The sequence below is a fragment of the Ranitomeya imitator genome, chromosome 4 (assembly GCF_032444005.1).
Source record: "Ranitomeya imitator isolate aRanImi1 chromosome 4, aRanImi1.pri, whole genome shotgun sequence".
Classification (NCBI taxonomy): Eukaryota; Metazoa; Chordata; class Amphibia; order Anura; family Dendrobatidae; genus Ranitomeya; species Ranitomeya imitator.
In genome coordinates, this window is record NC_091285.1 from 532,225,691 (window position 1) to 532,245,000 (window position 19,310).

The 19,310-nt window shown below is 47.7% G+C and overlaps 1 protein-coding gene across 2 annotated transcripts in view; it reads right to left on the reverse strand.

The window, feature by feature from the left end:
- The window catches only part of ARNT2 (aryl hydrocarbon receptor nuclear translocator 2), a 147,117-nt gene extending 140,615 nt beyond the window's left edge, over window positions 1–6,502 (reverse strand). The window contains exons 1-2 of one of the 2 annotated variants that reach the window (XM_069766201.1): window positions 6,212–6,502; window positions 885–945 (exon numbers count right to left, since the gene is read on the reverse strand). In XM_069766201.1, coding sequence (XP_069622302.1) covers window positions 885–915 — 31 coding nt within the window. In that variant the 5' untranslated portion in view covers window positions 916–945; window positions 6,212–6,502. The remainder of the gene's footprint in view (window positions 1–884; window positions 946–6,211) is intronic. The other variant, XM_069766202.1, reaches the window with a different exon arrangement.
- Window positions 6,503–19,310: the final 12,808 nt, after the last annotated feature.

The window sequence follows — 19,310 nt, forward strand, 5'->3', positions numbered from 1 at the left end:
TGCAGCGCTGGGGTCCTGGGTTCTAATCCCACCCAGGACAACATCTGCAAAGAGTTTGTATGTTCTCTCCGTGTTTGCGTGGGTTTCCTCCGGGTACTCCGGTTTCCTCCCACATTCCAAAGACATACTGATAGGGAATCTAGATTGTGAGCCCCATCAGGGACAGTGATGATAATGTGTGCAAAACTGTAAAGCGCTGCGGAATATGTTAGCGCTATATAAAAAAATAAAGATTATTATTATTATTATTATTATTATTATTATTATTAAAGTTCACAAGAAAATCAGTACAGGAAGGGTGAATTTATGTTACTATAAAGATTTGTGCTTGGCCTAAATCTTTCGTCGCTGGCATACAGTAAGTCAGCAACATTTCCCAACACATGACACTAGAGATGAGCAAAAACATTCAAGATTCCCAGGTCGGCATCATGTTCCATCTTATGTGGCAGCCAGACCTGGGCAGCGCGCACTTCTATGCCAGCATCCTGCCTCTTCCATTTACTGATGCCGGGCAGAGGATGGCTGGCGCAGATGCGAACACTGGTAGTTTGCATCTTCTTGCTCATCTATATGTTACACCCATGAAACACTTTGACACATGACACTGTATGGGCACACCGTGGCGTATGTCACCCACAGGGTTCCATTATAAAGGAATAAGTACGCCACATATGGTACTTTTTCCTTCTGCAGAAGCAGCTCTATGTTGTGGTCAGTCCTCAGACAGTAAGTGTCGGACTTATGAAACTAGCCCAGTACTTCTTACATAAAAATAACTAGAAGCTTCCAAAAATGGAATCATTATAAGTGTCTCTGCCATCATTATACTAGACTAAATATACTGAGGGCAGTGTGATGGCTAGAAATCTGCCAGTACTCACCGCTGGGGTTCACCGCTGCTGGCGTCGCCATTGTTGGAAGTAAGAACTGCACAGATTATACCTGCAAATAATTAACAACATAAACAGCAAAGAAGGTGAAAGCGCCGGAGCGGAGAGTTCTGGATGACTGGATGAGAAGTTGCCATTGTAGTGAGCAGGGAGGAAGCGTACTGTACCCCGTGCACACACTGCCAGGCCATACCACGCCACACACAGCAGACATGTGGAGCTTAGAGGGCACAGACACCGGGAGGCATGGGCTGCCTGACCATTGGGGCAGGGGTAAGTGACCTTCAACCCCCCAGCCATTGCCACACTACAGCTCCCCAGATGCCCCAACATGTAACAGCTGGAGTGCCGCGGCTTGTGGATCCCTGTGTTAGAGTATGCTCACACAGTGCGGATATCGGCCACAGTATATTATGGTGCCATCATGGATAGGACTTCCCTAAACTGCGCTGTGCTTTCTCACTGTTTGCAATGCATAGAGTAAAATCTGCAACAAATCTGGATGTAAATAACGTGGATTTTGCTGCAGATTCACCGTGGACTTTGAAGTTTAAGTACATCACAATCCATACTTGAACTATTCTGCTGAAAGTACGTCAAGCTGTCCACAGACACCGCACTATCAGTGACGGCCAATCTCAGCGGGATCCACCAATGAAGAGAGGTGTCCGGAGGCGGCTTACCTCACACCACAGTGACCGCGATCATGCAGGTCCATGACCCGTCCACCCAAATGTATGACACCGGTGATCCGCACCTCCATGCGTATGACACAGGTGACCCCTCCCCCATGTGTATGACACAAGTGACCCCTCCCCCATGTGTATGACACAGGTGACCCCTCCCCCATGTGTATAACACAGGTGACCCCTCCCCCATGTGTATGACACAGGTGACCCCTCCCCCATGTGTATGACACAGGTGACCCCTCCCCCATGTGTATGACACAGATGACCCGTCCCCCCGTGTGTGTGACACAGATGACGCGTCCCCCCGTGTGTATAACACAGGTGACCCGTCCCCCCATGTGTATGACAGATGACCCGTCCCCCCATGTGTATGACAGATGACCCGTCCCCCCATGTGTGTGACACAGATGACCCATCCCCCCATGTGTGTGACACAGATGACCCGTCCCCCCATGTGTGTGACACAGATGACGCGTCCCCCCGTGTGTGTGACACAGATGACCCGTCCCATGTGTATAACACAGGTGACCCGTCCCCCCATGTGTATGACAGATGACCCGTCCCCCCATGTGTGTGACACAGATGACCCATCCCCCCATGTGTGTGACACAGATGACCCATCCCCCATGTGTATGACACAGGTGACCCATCCCCCCATGTGTATGACACAGGTGACCCGTCCCCCATGTGTATAACACAGGTGACCCGTCCCCCCATGTGTATGACAGATGACCCGTCCCCCCATGTGTGTGACACAGATGACCCATCCCCCATGTGTATGACACAGGTGACCCATCCCCCCATGTGTATGACACAGGTGACCCCTCCCCCATGTGTATGACAGATGACCCGTCCCCCCATGTGTGTGACACAGATGACCCATCCCCCATGTGTATGACACAGGTGACCCATCCCCCCATGTGTATGACACAGGTGACCCATCCCCCCATGTGTATGACACAGGTGACCCCTCCCCCATGTGTATGACACAGATGACCCGTCCCCCCGTGTGTGTGACACAGATGACCCGTCCCATGTGTATAACACAGGTGACCCGTCCCCCCATGTGTATGACAGATGACCCGTCCCCCCATGTGTGTGACACAGATGACCCATCCCCCCATGTGTGTGACACAGATGACCCATCCCCCCATGTGTATGACACAGGTGACCCCTCCCCCATGTGTATGACACAGGTGACCCGTCCCCCCATGTGTATGACACAGATGACCCGTCCTCCCGTGTGTGTGACACAGATGACCCATCCCCCCATGTGTGTGATATATGACTCTATGGATAAATGATTTGATGTTCCACAGATGAAACTAGTTTGGGATTTCCTGACTTAGCAAGTAATGATTTGGAATCAGTGCTGGTGACATGTAGCAGAGCTCACAGTGACAAGCGGGTACACAGAGCAGAGGAGCAATGGAATAGTGAGAAGAGCAGTAATAATATTATTACACATTGCTTTATGCTATAGTGATGGTCCTGTAACAAGAGCACGGGGCACAGCAGTACAGGAGGCACAGGGCACCACAATACACGGGGCACAGCAGTACAGGCGGCACAGGGCACCACAATACACGGGGCACAGCAGTACAGGCGGCACAGGGCACCACAATACACGGGGCACAGCAGTACAGGAGGCACAGGGCACCACAATACACGGGGCACAGCAGTACAGGAGGAAAGGGCCCCACAATACTTGGGGCACAGCAGTACAGGCGGCACAGGGCACCACAATACACGGGGCACAGCAGCACAGGAGGCACAGGGCCCCACAATACACAGGGCACAACAGTACAGGTGGCACAGAGCACCACAATACAGAGGGCATAGCAGTACAGGCGGCACAGGGCACCACAATACATGGGGCATAGCAGTACAGGCGGCACAGGGCACCACAATACACGGGGCACAGCAGTACAGGAGGCACAGGGCCCCACAATACACATGGCACAGCAGTACAGGTGGCACAGAGCACCACAATACACAGGGCATAGCAGTACAGGAGGCACAGGGCACCACAATATACGGGGAACAGCAGTACAGGCGGCACAGAGCGCCACAATACACAGGGCACAGCAGTACAGGTGGCACAGAGCACCACAATGCACGGGGCACAGCAGTACAGGAGGACAGGGCCCCACAATACTTGGGGCACAGCAGTACAGGAGGACAGGGCCCCACAATACTTGGGGCACAGCAGTACAGGCGGCACAGGGCACCACAATACACAGGGCACAGCAGCACAGGAGGCACAGGGCCCCACAATACACATGGCACAGCAGTACAGGAGGCACAGGGCACCACAATATACGGGGAACAGCAGTACAGGCGGCACAGAGCGCCACAATACACAGGGCACAGCAGTACAGGTGGCACAGAGCACCACAATGCACGGGGCACAGCAGTACAGGAGGACAGGGCCCCACAATACTTGGGGCACAGCAGTACAGGAGGACAGGGCCCCACAATACTTGGGGCACAGCAGTACAGGCGGCACAGGGCACCACAATACACAGGGCACAGCAGCACAGGAGGCACAGGGTCCCACAATACACAGGGCACAGCAGTACAGGTGGCACAGAGCACCACAATACACAGGGCATAGCAGTACAGGAGACACAGGGCACCACAATATACGGGGAACAGCAGTACAGGTGGCACAGAGCACCACAATACACGGGGCACAGCAATACAGGCGGCACAGGGCACCACAATACACGGGGAACAGCAGTACAGGAGGCACAGAGCACCACAATACACGGGGCACAGCAGTGCAGGAGGCACAGGGCACCACAATACACGGGGCACAGCAGTACAGGTGGCACAGAGCACCACAATACACGGGGCACAGCAGTACAGGCGGCACAGGGCACCACAATATATGGGGCACAGCAGTACAGGCGGCACAGGGCACCAGAATACAAGGGGCATAGCAGTACAGATCGCACAGAACACCACAATACATGGGGCACAGCAGTACAGGAGGCACAGAGCACCACAATACATGGGGCACAGCAGTACAGGCGGCACAGGGCACCAGAATACACGGGGCACAGCAGTACAGGCGGCACAGGGCACCACAATACATGGGGCACAGCAGTACAGGCGGCACAGGGCACCAGAATACAAGGGGCATAGCAGTACAGGTTGCAAAGGGCACCACAATACACGGGACACAGCAGTACAGGAATCACAGGGCACAATACAAGGGACACGGCAGCACATAGGCACAGGATACAGTAGTGTAGAGGGCACAAGGTACAATAGTGTAGGTGGCTCATCAGCAAATGGGCACAGGGTACAGTACTGTAGGGGGGCACAGGGTACAGTACTGTAGGGGGGGCACAGCAACACAGGGTACAGTAGGGTATGGGGCACAGCAACACAGGGTACAGTAGGGTATGGGGCACAGCAGCACAGGGTACAGTACTGTAGGGGGCACAGGGTACAGTAGTATAGGGGGCACAGCAGCACAGGGTATAGTATAGGGGGCACAGCAGCACAGGGTACACTAGTACAGAGGGCACAGCAGCACAGGGTACAGTACTGTAGGGGGCACAGGGTACAGTACTGTAGGGGGCACAGGGTACAGTAGTATAGGGGGCACAGCAGCACAGGGTATAGTATAGGGGGCACAGCAGCACAGGGTACACTAGTATAGAGGGCACAGCAGCACAGGGTACAGTACTGTAGGGGGCACAGGGTACAGTACTGTAGAGGGCACATGGTACAGTACTGTAGGGGGTACAGTACTGTAGGGGGCACAGGGTACAGTAGTATAGTGGGCACAGCAGCACAGGGTACAGTACTGTAGGGGGCACAGGGTACAGTAGTATATTGGGCACAGCAGCACAGGGTACAGTACTGTAGGGGGCACAGGGTACAGTAGTATAGTGGGCACAGCAGCACAGGGTACAGTACTGTAGGGGGCACAGGGTACAGTAGTATAGTGGGCACAGCAGCACAGGGTACAGTACTGTAGGGGGCACAGTACTGTAGGGGGCACAGGGTACAGTAGTATAGTGGGCACAGCAGCACAGGGTACAGTACTGTAGGGGGCACAGTACTGTAGGGGGCACAGGGTACAGTAGTATAGTGGGCACAGCAGCACAGGGTACAGTACTGTAGGGGGTACAGTACTGTAGGGGGCACAGGGTACAGTAGTATAGTGGGCACAGCAGCACAGGGTACAGTACTGTAGTGGGCACAGGGTACAGTAGTATAGTGGGCACAGCAGCACAGGGTACAGTACTGTAGGGGGCACAGGGTACAGTAGTATAGTGGGCACAGCAGCACAGGGTACAGTACTGTAGGGGGTACAGTACTGTAGGGGGCACAGGGTACAGTAGTATATTGGGCACAGCAGCACAGGGTACAGTACTGTAGGGGGCACAGGGTACAGTAGTATAGTGGGCACAGCAGCACAGGGTACAGTACTGTAGGGGGCACAGGGTACAGTAGTATAGTGGGCACAGCAGCACAGGGTACAGTACTGTAGGGAGCACAGGGTACAGTACTGTAGTGGGCACAGCAGCACAGGGTACAGTAGTAAAAGGGGCACAGCAGCACTTGCCCCCTGGTCACTACACAGATCGGAGCAGGGCGCTCGATACTCACGGTGCCGCCTCCGCAGTGTCCAGTTCCTTTGTGCGGCCGGTGTCCGGAGCTGACAGGGAGATACCGCGAGAGCTGCGAATTTCCGTACCGGGGGCAATCAGAAGGGGGAGAAACTGCGGTGTTACCATAGCAACAAGTGAGTGCCGGCCATGGACGGGGCGTTTCTATAGCAACCCCGAGGGATGGAGGGAGCGGGTACTGAGCAAGGTACTTCACACGTCTCCTGTGCCATCTACTTACTGGTGGAACCCTCAGATTACACTGCTAGTATACAGTAACCTGTCTACCACTGCGGCCTGCTGCAGTGCTGCCATCTCGTGGTGCCAGACTAAACTGCAAGGCTCTGCCTGCACTGTACACACTGGCGAGAAAGTGCGGCAGATTCCTAGATGGAGGCATTACATCCAGTGATGGACCTGGTCATATAGGCATTATTAATAGCTCTTCAGTTATGGGGCACCACACACCCCTGCGGCCATAGAGACTGAATGGAGGGGTGTTCAGAAATTCCAGGGCAGTTCACTTTTATTTTGTCCTGTCTGTAAAATAAATTTAAGGCCTCCATAATTTCTTTAAAGCTGAAGACACTCGTAGAGATTACATTGTAATTATCATCTTTTTCCAGTGTACAGTGACTGCAGCGGATGTCCAATATCAATTATGGGATGTAGCGGATCGCTGATAATTAGAATAACTTGTTAGGGCATGTTTCCAGGTGCCGGATTACATCAGGATCTGCTGTGGATTGGACGCTGCGTACAGCCACAGTGTCCAGATGTTACAGCATAGCGGAGGCGATTTTATGAAATCCCGTCTCCACTATGTGCGCACGGCGGCATCCAGCGGCCCTGCGTATCCGGACATGCGGACCGCCTTTACCGACAGCAGCATGTCTGTTTATCTTGCGGAGACGCTCCGTCTCCACAAGATCAATAACCCGGTCTGTGAATACAATGCGGTGATTCCACCTGTGTTCAGTAAACACATCCGGAATCACCGCGTGGACAACGGGGGGCGACACTTTGGGCGGAGCGGGGTATCCAAAGCACTGGGTTTCCTGAACGTGGAAACATACCCTTATGGTTTTCCAATGTGTCCGTAAAAAAATTGTCTGCCCGTAATTTTTCGATAAACTGCCAAGAAAACAAGTCAAGTTGGAAACCCTGGCTGTCGGGTGTGTGCACTGCCGCTCCACTCTTAGGCCATGTCCACACGTTCAGTATTTGGTCAGTATTTTACCTCAGTATTTGCAAAACCAGCAATGAGTGATACATACAGAAGTGGTGAATATGTTTCTATTATACTTTTCCTCTGATTGTTCCACTCCTGGTTTTGGCTTACAAATATTGAGGTAAAAATCTCACCAAATAGTCAGTGTGTGAACGTGGCCTAGTGTGTGCAGAGATCTCATTCCCACTGTGCTTGTTTTTACTCAGCATAATTAGGGATGAGCGGACCTGTGGGTGTTCAGTAGAAGTCAATGGGAACCCGAACTTCACTGCTGTAAAATGGTTGTAGTAAGGGCTAGGGGGCTGCAAAACGAAACAAAAAGGGGGTAAGAGCAGGGCAATTGCAAACAAATGTGGATAGGGAAATGACTTAAAATAACATAGAATAAAAAAATATAAAAACATAACAATCTTGGACCATTAAACGGAGGTCCAAGTGAAGGAGATGGACATGGCGATGTAGGTGGAAGATGCAGAGGTAGCCAAGTCTTTTTTTGTTGTTTTTTTGTTTGTTTTTTTAGGGAAATGACTTAAAATAACATAGTTATTTTTTTATTATTCCTTCTTGAACCAGGAGGCGCAGAACCAAGTGGAGGAGGAGATTGAGGAGAAGGTGAAGATGGACAAGGCGTTATAGGTGGAAGAGGCAGATGGGAGGTAGCCGACACTGTTTTTATGTTTTTTGTAGGATTTTTTTGTAATTTTTTTTTAGGGAAATTACTTAAAATACCATAGAGTAAAACAAAAAAATAACAATGTTGAACCAGAATGCAGAAGTCGAAGTGGAGAAGAAGGTGGAGATGGACGTGGCGCTGTAGGTGGAAGAGGCGAAAGAGAAGGTAGCCAATAGAGATGAAGTGGCAGACTTGTGTTCGGCAGCTTTGCAGCGCTCACTGACTCCAGGCTTAGGATCGCCGACTCCTGGGCAACCTCTATTGGAGCCTAAGATCGTTTTCCTAGATAGGTTCGTGGTTTTCAGGGAGGCCTGCAAACTATATTTTCGGTTACGGCCTCACTCCTCGGGTACCGAATAGCAATCGGTGGTGGCCGTAATATTTCTTCTCCAGGGTGACCCTCAAGCCTGGGCATTTTCTCTCCTGTCTGATTCCCAGTCGCTACAAACGGTCGAGGATTTTTTTTCAGGCGCTGGGTCTTATCTATGACAACCCCGACCGTGTCTTTCTGAGTCTAAACTGCATCCGCTTCAACAGGGAGACCGGCCAGCGGAGGACTATTGCTCTGAGTTCCATAGGTGGTCTACGGATACTAGGTGGAGTGACCCCACGCTCCATAGTCAGTTTTCTCAGGGGCTTTCTGAGAGAGTTAGGCCGGCGTCACACACAGCGTATGCAAATACGGTCCGTATATTACGGCCGTAATACGCTGAAAAGTCCCGAAAATAGTGGTCCGTAGCTCCTCCGTAGGCAGGGTGTGTCACCGTTTTTTGCGCATGGCATCCTCTGTATGAAATCCGTATGGCAGCCGTACTGCGTGTTTTTATCGCAGGCTTGCCAAACCGACATACGCCTATACAAGGGATCCATGTGTTAAAAAAGAAAAAAAAACATATATACTGTCTATATATATATATATATATATATATATATATGTCAGTAGACACATATATGTATATATATTATTACTTCATACAGCCGCGATATAGCAAAAAGCCGGTAATTCAATTACCGGCTTTTGCATTCTCCTTCCTAAAACCCGACATGATATGAGACCTGGTTTACATACAGTAAACCATCTCATATCACCATTTTTTTTGCATAATCCACACTACTAATGTTAGTAGTGTGTATCTGCAAAATTTGGCCGTTCTAGCTCTTAAAATAAAGGGTTAAATGGCGGAAAAAATTGGCGTGGGCTCCCGCGCAATTTTCTCCGCCAGAGTAGTAAAGCCAGTGACTGAGGGCAGATATTAATAGCCTGGAGAGAGTCCATGGTTATTGGCCCCCCCCCCGGCTAAAAACATCTGCCCCCAGCCACCCCAGAACAGGCACATCTGGAAGATGCGCCTATTCTGGCACTTGGCCACTCTCTTCCCATTCCCGTGTAGCGGTGGGATATGGGGTAATGAAGGGTTAATGCCACCTTGCTATTGTAAGGTGACATTAAGCCTAATTAATAATGGAGAGGCGTCAATTATGACACCTATCCATTATTAATGCAATTGAATGAAAGGGTTAAAAAAAACCACACACATTATTAAAAATTATTTTAATGAAATAAAACCAAAGGTTGTTGTAATATTTTATTTAACGCCCAATCCAATCACTGAAGACCCTCGTTCTGTGAAAGAAAAAACATAATAAACCAACAATATACTTACCTTCCGCAGATCTGTAAAGTCCAACGATGTAAATCCTTCTGAAGGGGTTAAAACATTTTGCAGCAAGGAGTTCCGCTAATGCAGGCTGCTCCTTGCTGCAAAACCCCGGGGAATGAAGCTAAATATAGGTCACTGATCTATATTTAGCTTCATTTGCGGTGAGGCGCCCTCTGCTGGCTGTTCATAGATCGTGGGAACTTTCCTAGAAAGTAAAAAAGAAAAAAGGCAGAGATGCTTACCTGTCCAGGCCTCCAAACAAATGCATTATCAGGGTGCAGTGGACCTGATTAAAGATGACAGCAACACAGGTGCAGCAATACCGATTAAACAGCCACTCTCAACCTACCAATCCATGGAGGGGGTGGGTGTTTGGTATATTAGTGCACAAAAGATAATGATCTGTATGCGGTGATGCAGAGCATCTGGCTTACAGCCTATTAGTGACGCCCATACTCTTAGACCAGGCGGGCTGCCCAGTCCTAACCAAAATGCATCTGGGCACAACTGCACCCTGAAGGATAAAAAAGTGTAAGAAACACATATCAATATATGTGAGGTATTAGTTGATATTATGGCCAAATATGGAAGCTCGCAACCCACGTCCCTATGTTTGCGAGTCCTATCAATAAACATCAAAAAGAGCTCACCGACACAAAAAGAACACTTAGAAATCCTCCAAAAACTTTTAAAAAAACACCAGAAAAAAGCAGAGATGCTTAACTGTCCAGGCCTCCAAACAAATGCAGTATCAGGATGCAGTGGGCCCGATTAAAAATGGCGACAACACAGGTACAACAATACCGATGAAACAACCACTCTCAGCCTACAAATCCATGGAGGGGGTGGTTGTTTGGTATATCATATGGAATAGGTGACTATATCAAATATTTTTTTTACTTTAATTGAAAAGTATAGTGTGACTATGGGGGCACTCATACATCGTAAGGACTACTGTGGGGGCCATCATAGAGTGTGTGGCGTTCATAAAGTGTGGGGGCCATTATACTATATGGAGGACTATGGGAAATGCAGTATACTCTATGGAGGACTATGGGGTGCACTATACCACCCTTAAAAAGCCCACTTAATTGCCAAGAGTTCCCTATTATGAATGTCATAGTTTTTTTCAGCGGACTACAGTTACTTAGAAAAATATACACACTGATGCCATTTACCAGGGAGAAAATACTGTCCAACAATACAGCCCCAACTTCAGACACGTCATCTTCTACAATATATGGCTAAGTCACGTCAGGTTGTATAAGAATCAGCGCAAATGTAAAACATTTTTTAAAGGTATCAGATGTCTCCCTGGCCAAACTGGACCTTTTGGAAAAGTCAGTCCTTTTCCTGTTCATATCCATCAGAGGTTTGACTACTACCGAAAAGTTTTTGATGAACTTACTTTTATAGTTGGTGAAACACCAAAAACCTTTGTAACGCCTTTAAGTCCTCACGAGGATCCCAATCCAATACCTGGACTTTTGCCAGATCCATGCAGCAAAAATCAGTGGAAGATAAGAAATAACCCAGAAAACAGAAAAGGGATCTTCTGAACCGAGAGCATACATTTCGCTGATTTGACAAATAATTTATTGTCTCTGACTATCTGTAAGATCTGCTGACATGTACCTGATGTGACTCGAGGTCAGGTGAATAAATCAATATGTCATCATGATAGATCTCAACAAATCTACTTGCCATGTGACTAAAAAACATCATTTACAAAGTGCTATAAGACGGCGGCAGCATTAGTCAACCCAAGCAACATGATTTTCATAGTGTTCCTCAGGTGTATTGAAGGCTGTCTTCCACTCATCTCCCTCGTCAATTCGAATGAGATTATGCGCCCCTCCCGAGATCCAGTATTGAAAACCATTTTGCTCCTACGGTCTGGTTAAAGAGGTTCGGGATGACAAGGAGAGGATATGCATCTCGGAATGTGATCCGATTAAGTGTGTGAAAATCTAGGCAGCGATGTAACCCCTCGTCTTTGTTCTGGTCAAAGAAAAAACCCACTGCAATGGTAGATGAAGAAAGTCTGATATGGCACTTTGCCAGACTTTCCCCTACATAGTCCTTCATGGCCTGCCTCTCTGGACCAGAGATATTATATAGCCTGCTTTTGGCACCTTGTCCCCAGGTATAAAATTATCGGTGCAATCAGAAGGACAATGGGGAGGATGTTCTTGACACCCTTGTTCCGAAAACAAATCCCTGAAGTTAGACAGGTATCTAGGAAGAGATTGGGTACCCACCCTAGTTAGCTGGGTGCCCAAGCAGTATCCTTGACAATACTCACTCCACTTTGCCATATCTTGAGTCTGCCAGTCTACCACAGGATTGTGCAGCATAACCAAGGAAGTCCAAGAACAACAGGAGACAGTAAGCCCTCTAGCACATAACAGTCAATAAATTCTGAGTGCATGACCCCTACCTGTTGATGTAACACTCGAACGACCTGAGTGAAATACCCCTGGCTTAGGGGTGCAGAGTCAATGGTGATTATGGATATTAACCGCTTAAGCCCCAAGGCTGGTTTGCACGTTAATGACCGGGCCAATTTTTACAATTCTGACCACCTTTATGAGGTTATAACTCTGGAGCGCTTCAACGGATCTTGATGATTCTGCCATTTTCTCGTGACATATTGTACTTCATGTTAGTGGTAACAAATTTTTTTTATATAACTTGCGTTTATTTGTGAAAAAAAAACGGAAATTTGGCGACAATTTTTAAAATTTTGCAATTTCCCAACTTTTAATTTTTATGCCCTTAAATCACAGAGATATGTCACACAAAATAATTAATAAGTAACATTTACCACATGTCTACTCTACATCAGCACAATATTGGAACCAAAATTTTCTTTTGTTAGGGAGTTATAAGGGTTAAAAGTTGACCAGAAATTTCTCATTTTTACAACACCAATATTTTTTAGGGACCACTGTTGTGAATTCGGTTGTCGGGCTCCCTCCTGTGGTCATGAATGGTACTTCGGCTGGTTCTGTCCATGGACTTCCTCTGGTGGGTGTTTCTGAGTTTCACAGGTGACGAGGTTAATTCGTTAGCTGCTGCTCTATTTAACTCCACTTAGATCTTTGCTCCATGCCACCTGTCAATGTTCCAGTATTGGTCTAGTTCACTCCTGGATCGTTCTTGTGACCTGTCTTCCCATCAGAAGCTAAGTTCCAGCTTGTATTTCTTTGGTTTGCTATTTTTCTGTCCAGCTTGCTATTTAATTTGTTGTCTTGCTTGCTGGAAGCTCTGGGACGCAGAGGGAGCGCCTCCGCACCGTGAGTCGGTGCGGAGGGTCTTTTTGCGCCCTCTGCGTGGTCTTTTTGTAGGTTTTTGTGCTGACCGCAAAGTAACCTTTCCTATCCTCGGTCTGTTCAGTAAGTCGGGCCTCACTTTGCTAAATCTATTTAATCTCTGTGTTTGTATTTTCATCTTTACTCACAGTCATTATATGTGGGGGGGCTGCCTTTTCCTTTGGGGAATTTCTCTGAGGCAAGGTAGGCTTTATTTTTCTATCTTCAGGGCTAGCTAGTTTCTTAGGCTGTGCCGAGTTGCATAGGGAGCGTTAGGCGCAATCCACGGCTATTTCTAGTGTGTTTGATAGGTTTAGGGATTGCGGTCAGCAGAGTTCCCACATCCCAGAGCTCGTCCTTATTATCAGTAACTATCAGGTCATTCCGTGTGCTCTTAACCACCAGGTCCATTATTGTCCTGACCACCAGGTCATAACAGTACAGGTGGCCCAAAGTACTAATGCATCTCAATAGAGGGATAAGAGAAGTTCTGAGACCATTTTTTTTTCTTTGCAGTGTGTTTTGTCTCTATTTTCCCCTTTACCTCTGGGTGGTTCAGGACACTGGTGTAAACATGGACATTCAAGGTCTGTCCTCTTGGATGGATAATCTCACTACAAGGATCCAAAACATTCAAGATTTTGTGGTTCAGAATCCGATGTCAGAGCCTAGGATTCCAATTCCTGATTTGTTTTTTGGTGATAGATCTAAGTTCTTGAATTTCAAAAATAATTGTAAATTGTTTCTTGCCTTGAAACCTCGCTCCTCAGGTGACCCTGTTCAACAAGTAAAGATCATTATTTCTTTGTTACGTGGTGACCCTCAAGACTGGGCATTTTCCCTTGCACCAGGAGATCCGGCATCGCGTGATGTTGATGCGTTTTTCCTGGCGCTTGGATTGCTTTATGACGAACCTAATTCAGTGGATCAGGCAGAGAAAATCTTGCTGGCTCTGTGTCAGGGTCAGGATGAAGCGGAGATATATTGTCAGAAGTTTAGAAAGTGGTCTGTGCTCACTCAGTGGAATGAATGTGCCCTGGCAGCAATCTTCAGAAAGGGTCTCTCTGAAGCCCTTAAGGATGTCATGGTGGGGTTTCCCATGCCTGCTGGTCTGAATGAGTCTATGTCCTTGGCCATTCAGATCGATCGACGCTTGCGTGAGCGTAAAGCTGTGCACCATTTGGCGATACTATCTGAGCATGGGCCTGAGCCTATGCAGTGTGATAGGACTTTGACCAGAGCTGAACGGCAAGAACACAGACGTCGGAATGGGCTGTTTTTACTGTGGTGATTCCACTCATGCTATCTCCGATTGTCCTAAGCGCACTAAGCGGTTCGCTAGGTCTGCCACCATTGGTACAGTACAGTCTAAATTTCTATTGTCTGTTACTCTGATTTGCTCTTTGTCATCCTATTCTGTTATGGCATTTGTGGAATCATGCGCTGCCCTGAATTTGATGGACTTGGAGTATGCTAGGCACTATGGTTTTTTCTTGGAGCTCTTGCAGTATCCTATTCCATTGAGAGGAATTGATGCTACGCCTTTGGCCAAGAATAAGCCTCAGTATTGGACCCAATTGACCATGTGCATGGCTCCTGCACATCAGGAGGATATCTGCTTTCTGGTGTTGCATAATCTGCATGATGTGGTCGTTTTGGGGTTGCCATGGCTACAGGTTCATAATCCAGTATTGGACTGGAAATCTATGTCTGTGTCCAGCTGGGGTTGCCAGGGGGTACATGGTGATGTTCCATTTTTGTCTATTTCGTCTTCCACTCCTTCTGAAGTTCCAGAGTTTTTGTCGGATTATCGGGATGTATTTGATGAGCCCAAAGCCAGTGCCCTACCTCCTCATAGGGATTGCGATTGTGCAATTAATTTGATTCCTGGTAGTAAGTTTCCTAAGGGCCGATTGTTCAATTTATCTGTGCCAGGATACGCCGCTATGTGGAGTTATATAAAGGAATCCTTGGAGAAAGGCCATATTCGCCCGTCGTCATCACCGTTAGGAGCAGGGTTCTTTTTTGTGGCCAAGAAGGATGGTTCTTTGAGACCTTGTATTGATTACCGCCTTCTTAATAAAATTACTGTCAAATTTCAGTATCCTTTGCCGTTGCTGTCTGATTTGTTTGCTCGTATTAAAGGGGCTAGTTGGTTCACCAAGATAGATCTTCGAGGGGCGTATAATCTTGTGCGTATTAAACAAGGCGATGAATGGAAAACAGCATTTAATACGCCCGAGGGCCATTTTGAGTACCTGGTTATGCCATTCGGGCTTTCCAATGCTCCATCAGTATTTCAGTCCTTTATGCATGACATCTTCCGAGAGTACCTGGATAAATTCCTGATTGTGTATTTGGATGATATTTTGGTCTTTTCTGATGATTGGGAGTCTCATGTGAAGCAGGTCAGAATGGTGTTCCAGGTCCTTCGTGCGAATTCCTTGTTTGTGAAGGAGACAAAGTGTCTCTTTGGAGTTCAGGAGGTTTCATTTTTGGGGTTCATTTTTTCCCCTTCTACTATCGAGATAGACCCTGTTAAAGTCCAGGCCATTTACGATTGGACTCAGCCGACATCTGTGAAGAGCCTGCAAAAGTTCCTGGGCTTTGCTAATTTTTATCGGCGCTTCATCGCTAATTTTTCTACTGTTGCTAAACCGTTGACTGATTTGATCAAGAAGGGTGCTGATGTGGTCAATTGGTCTTCTGCGGCTGTAGAGGCTTTTCAGGAGTTGAAGCGTCGTTTTTCTTCTGCCCCTGTGTTGTGCCAGCCAGATGTTTCGCTTCCGTTTCAGGTTGAGGTTGATGCTTCTGAGATTGGAGCAGGGGCTGTTTTGTCGCGGAGAAGTTCTGATGGCTCGGTGATGAAGCCATGTGCTTTCTTTTCTAGAAAGTTTTCGCCTGCTGAGCGTAACTATGATGTTGGTAATCGTGAATTGTTGGCCATGAAGTGGGCATTCGAGGAGTGGCGTCATTGGCTGGAAGGAGCCAAGCATCGCGTGGTGGTCTTGACAGATCACAAGAATTTGACTTATCTTGAGTCTGCCAAACGGTTGACAGGCTCGATGATCATTATTTTTCTCCCGTTTTGATTTTGTGGTTTCGTAACTTCCGGGCTCTAAGAATGTGAAGGCTGATGCCCTGTCAAGGAGTTTTGTGCCTGACTCTCCGGGTGTTCCTGAGCCGGCGGGTATTCTCAAAGAGGGGGTAATTTTGTCTACCATCTCCCCTGATTTGCGGCGGGTGCTGCAAAAATTTCAGGCTGATAGACCTGACCGTTGCCCAGCGGAGAAACTGTTTGTCCCTGATAGATGGACTAGTAGAGTTATCTCTGAGATTCATTGTTCAGTGTTGGCTGGGCATCCTGGAATCTTTGGTACCAGAGATTTGGTGGCTAGATCCTTCTGGTGGCCGTCTTTGTTGCGGGATGTGCGTTCTTTTGTGCAGTCCTGTGGGACTTGTGCTCGGGCTAAGCCCTGCTGTTCTCGTGCCAGTGGGTTGCTTTTGCCCTTGCCGGTCCCGAAGAGGCCCTGGACGCATATTTCTATGGATTTTATTTCGGATCTCCCCGTCTCTCAAAAGATGTCGGTCATTTGGGTGGTTTGTGATCGCTTTTCTAAGATGGTCCATTTGGTACCTTTGTCTAAATTGCCTTCCTCCTCTGATTTGGTGCCATTATTTTTCCAGCATGTGGTTCGTTTACATAGTATCCCGGAGAACATCGTTTCTGACAGAGGTTCCCAGTTTGTTTCAAGGTTTTGGCGATCCTTTTGTGCTAGGATGGGCATTGATTTGTCTTTTTCCTCGGCTTTCCATCCTCAGACAAATGGCCAAACCGAACGAACTAATCAAACTTTGGAAACATATCTGAGATGCTTTGTTTCTGCTGATCAGGATGATTGGGTGTCCTTTTTGCCGTTGGCTGAGTTCGCCCTTAATAATCGGGCCAGCTCGGCTACTTTGGTTTCGCCGTTTTTCTGCAATTCTGGTTTCCATCCTCGTTTCTCTTCAGGGCAGGTTGAGTCTTCAGACTGTCCTGGTGTAGATACTGTGGTGGATAGGTTGCAGCAGATTTGGACTCATGTGGTGGACAATTTGACATTGTACCAGGAGAAGGCTCAACGTTTCGCTAACCGACGGCGCTGTGTGGGTCCCCGACTTCGTGTTGGGGATTTGGTTTGGTTGTCGTCTCGTTATGTTCCTATGAAGGTTTCCTCTCCTAAGTTTAAGCCTCGTTTCATTGGTCCGTATAAGATTTCTGAGGTTATCAATCCTGTGTCATTTCGTTTGGCCCTTCCTGCTTCTTTTGCCATCCATAATGTGTTCCATAGGTCGTTATTGCGGAGATACGTGGCGCCTGTGGTTCCATCTGTTGATCCTCCTGCCCCGGTGTTAGTTGAGGGGGAGTTGGAGTATGTGGTGGAGAAGATTTTGGATTCTCGTGTTTCGAGACGGAAACTCCAGTACCTGGTCAAGTGGAAGGGTTATGGTCAGGAAGATAATTCCTGGGTTTTTGCCTCTGATGTTCATGCTGCTGATCTGGTTCGTGCCTTTCATTTGGCTCATCCTGGTCGGCCTGGGGGCTCTGGTGAGGGTTCGGTGACCCCTCCTCAAGGGGGGGGTACTGTTGTGAATTCGGTTGTCGGGCTCCCTCCTGTGGTCATGAATGGTACTTCGGCTGGTTCTGTCCATGGACTTCCTCTGGTGGGTGTTTCTGAGTTTCACAGGTGACGAGGTTAATTCGTTAGCTGCTGCTCTATTTAACTCCACTTAGATCTTTGCTCCATGCCACCTGTCAATGTTCCAGGATTGGTCTAGTTCACTCCTGGATCGTTCTTGTGACCTGTCTTCCCATCAGAAGCTAAGTTCCAGCTTGTATTTCTTTGGTTTGCTATTTTTCTGTCCAGCTTGCTATTTAATTTGTTGTCTTGCTTGCTGGAAGCTCTGGGACGCAGAGGGAGTGCCTCCGCACCGTGAGTCGGTGCGGAGGGTCTTTTTGCGCCCTCTGCGTGGTCTTTTTGTAGGTTTTTGTGCTGACCGCAAAGTAACCTTTCCTATCCTCGGTCTGTTCAGTAAGTCGGGCCTCACTTTGCTAAATCTATTTCATCTCTGTGTTTGTATTTTAATCTTTACTCACAGTCATTATATGTGGGGGGCTGCCTTTTCCTTTGGGGAATTTCTCTGAGGCAAGGTAGGCTTTATTTTTCTATCTTCAGGGCTAGCTAGTTTCTTAGGCTGTGCCGAGTTGCATAGGGAGCGTTAGGCGCAATCCACGGGTATTTCTAGTGTGTTTGATAGGTTTAGGGATTGCGGTCAGCAGAGTTCCCACGTCCCAGAGCTCGTCCTTATTATCAGTAACTATCAGGTCATTCCGTGTGCTTTTAACCACCAGGTCCATTATTGTCCTGACCACCAGGTCATAACAGACCACATCACATTTGAAGTCATTTTGAGGGGTCTATATGATAGAAAATAACCAAGTGTGACACCATTCTAAAAACTGCACCCCTCAAGGTGCTCAAAACCACATTCAAGACGTTTATTAACCCTTCAGGTGTTTTACAGGAATTTGTGGAATGTTTAAAAAAAAAATGAACATTTAACTTTTTTTCACAAAAAATTTACTTCATCTCCAATTTGTTTTATTTTACCAAGGGTAACATGAAAAAATGGACCCCAAAATTTGTTGTACAATTTGTTCTGAGTACGCTGAAACCCTATATGTGGGGGTAAACTACTGTTTGGACACATGTCAGAGCTCGGAAGGGAAGGAGCGCCATTTGACTTTTCAATGCAAAATTGACTGGAATTGAGATTGGATGCCATGTTGCATTTGGAGAGCCCCTGATGTGCCTAAACATTGAAACCCCCCCACAAGTGAAACCATTTTGGAAAGTAGACCCCCTAAGGAACTTATCTAGATGTGTTTTAACAGCTTTGAACCCCCAAGTGTTTCACTACAGTTTATAACGCAGAGCCGTGAAAATAAAAATTCTTTTTTTTTTCACAAAAATTATTTTTTAGCCCCCAGTTTTGTATTTTTCCAAAGGTAACAGGAGAAATTCGACCCCAAAAGTTGTTATCCAATTTGTACTGAGTACGCTGATACCCCATATGTGGGGGGAACCACCGTTTGGGCGCATGGCAGAGCTCGGAAGGGAAGGAGCGCCATTTGGAATGCAGACTTAGATGGATTGGTCTGCAGGCGTCACGTTGCATTT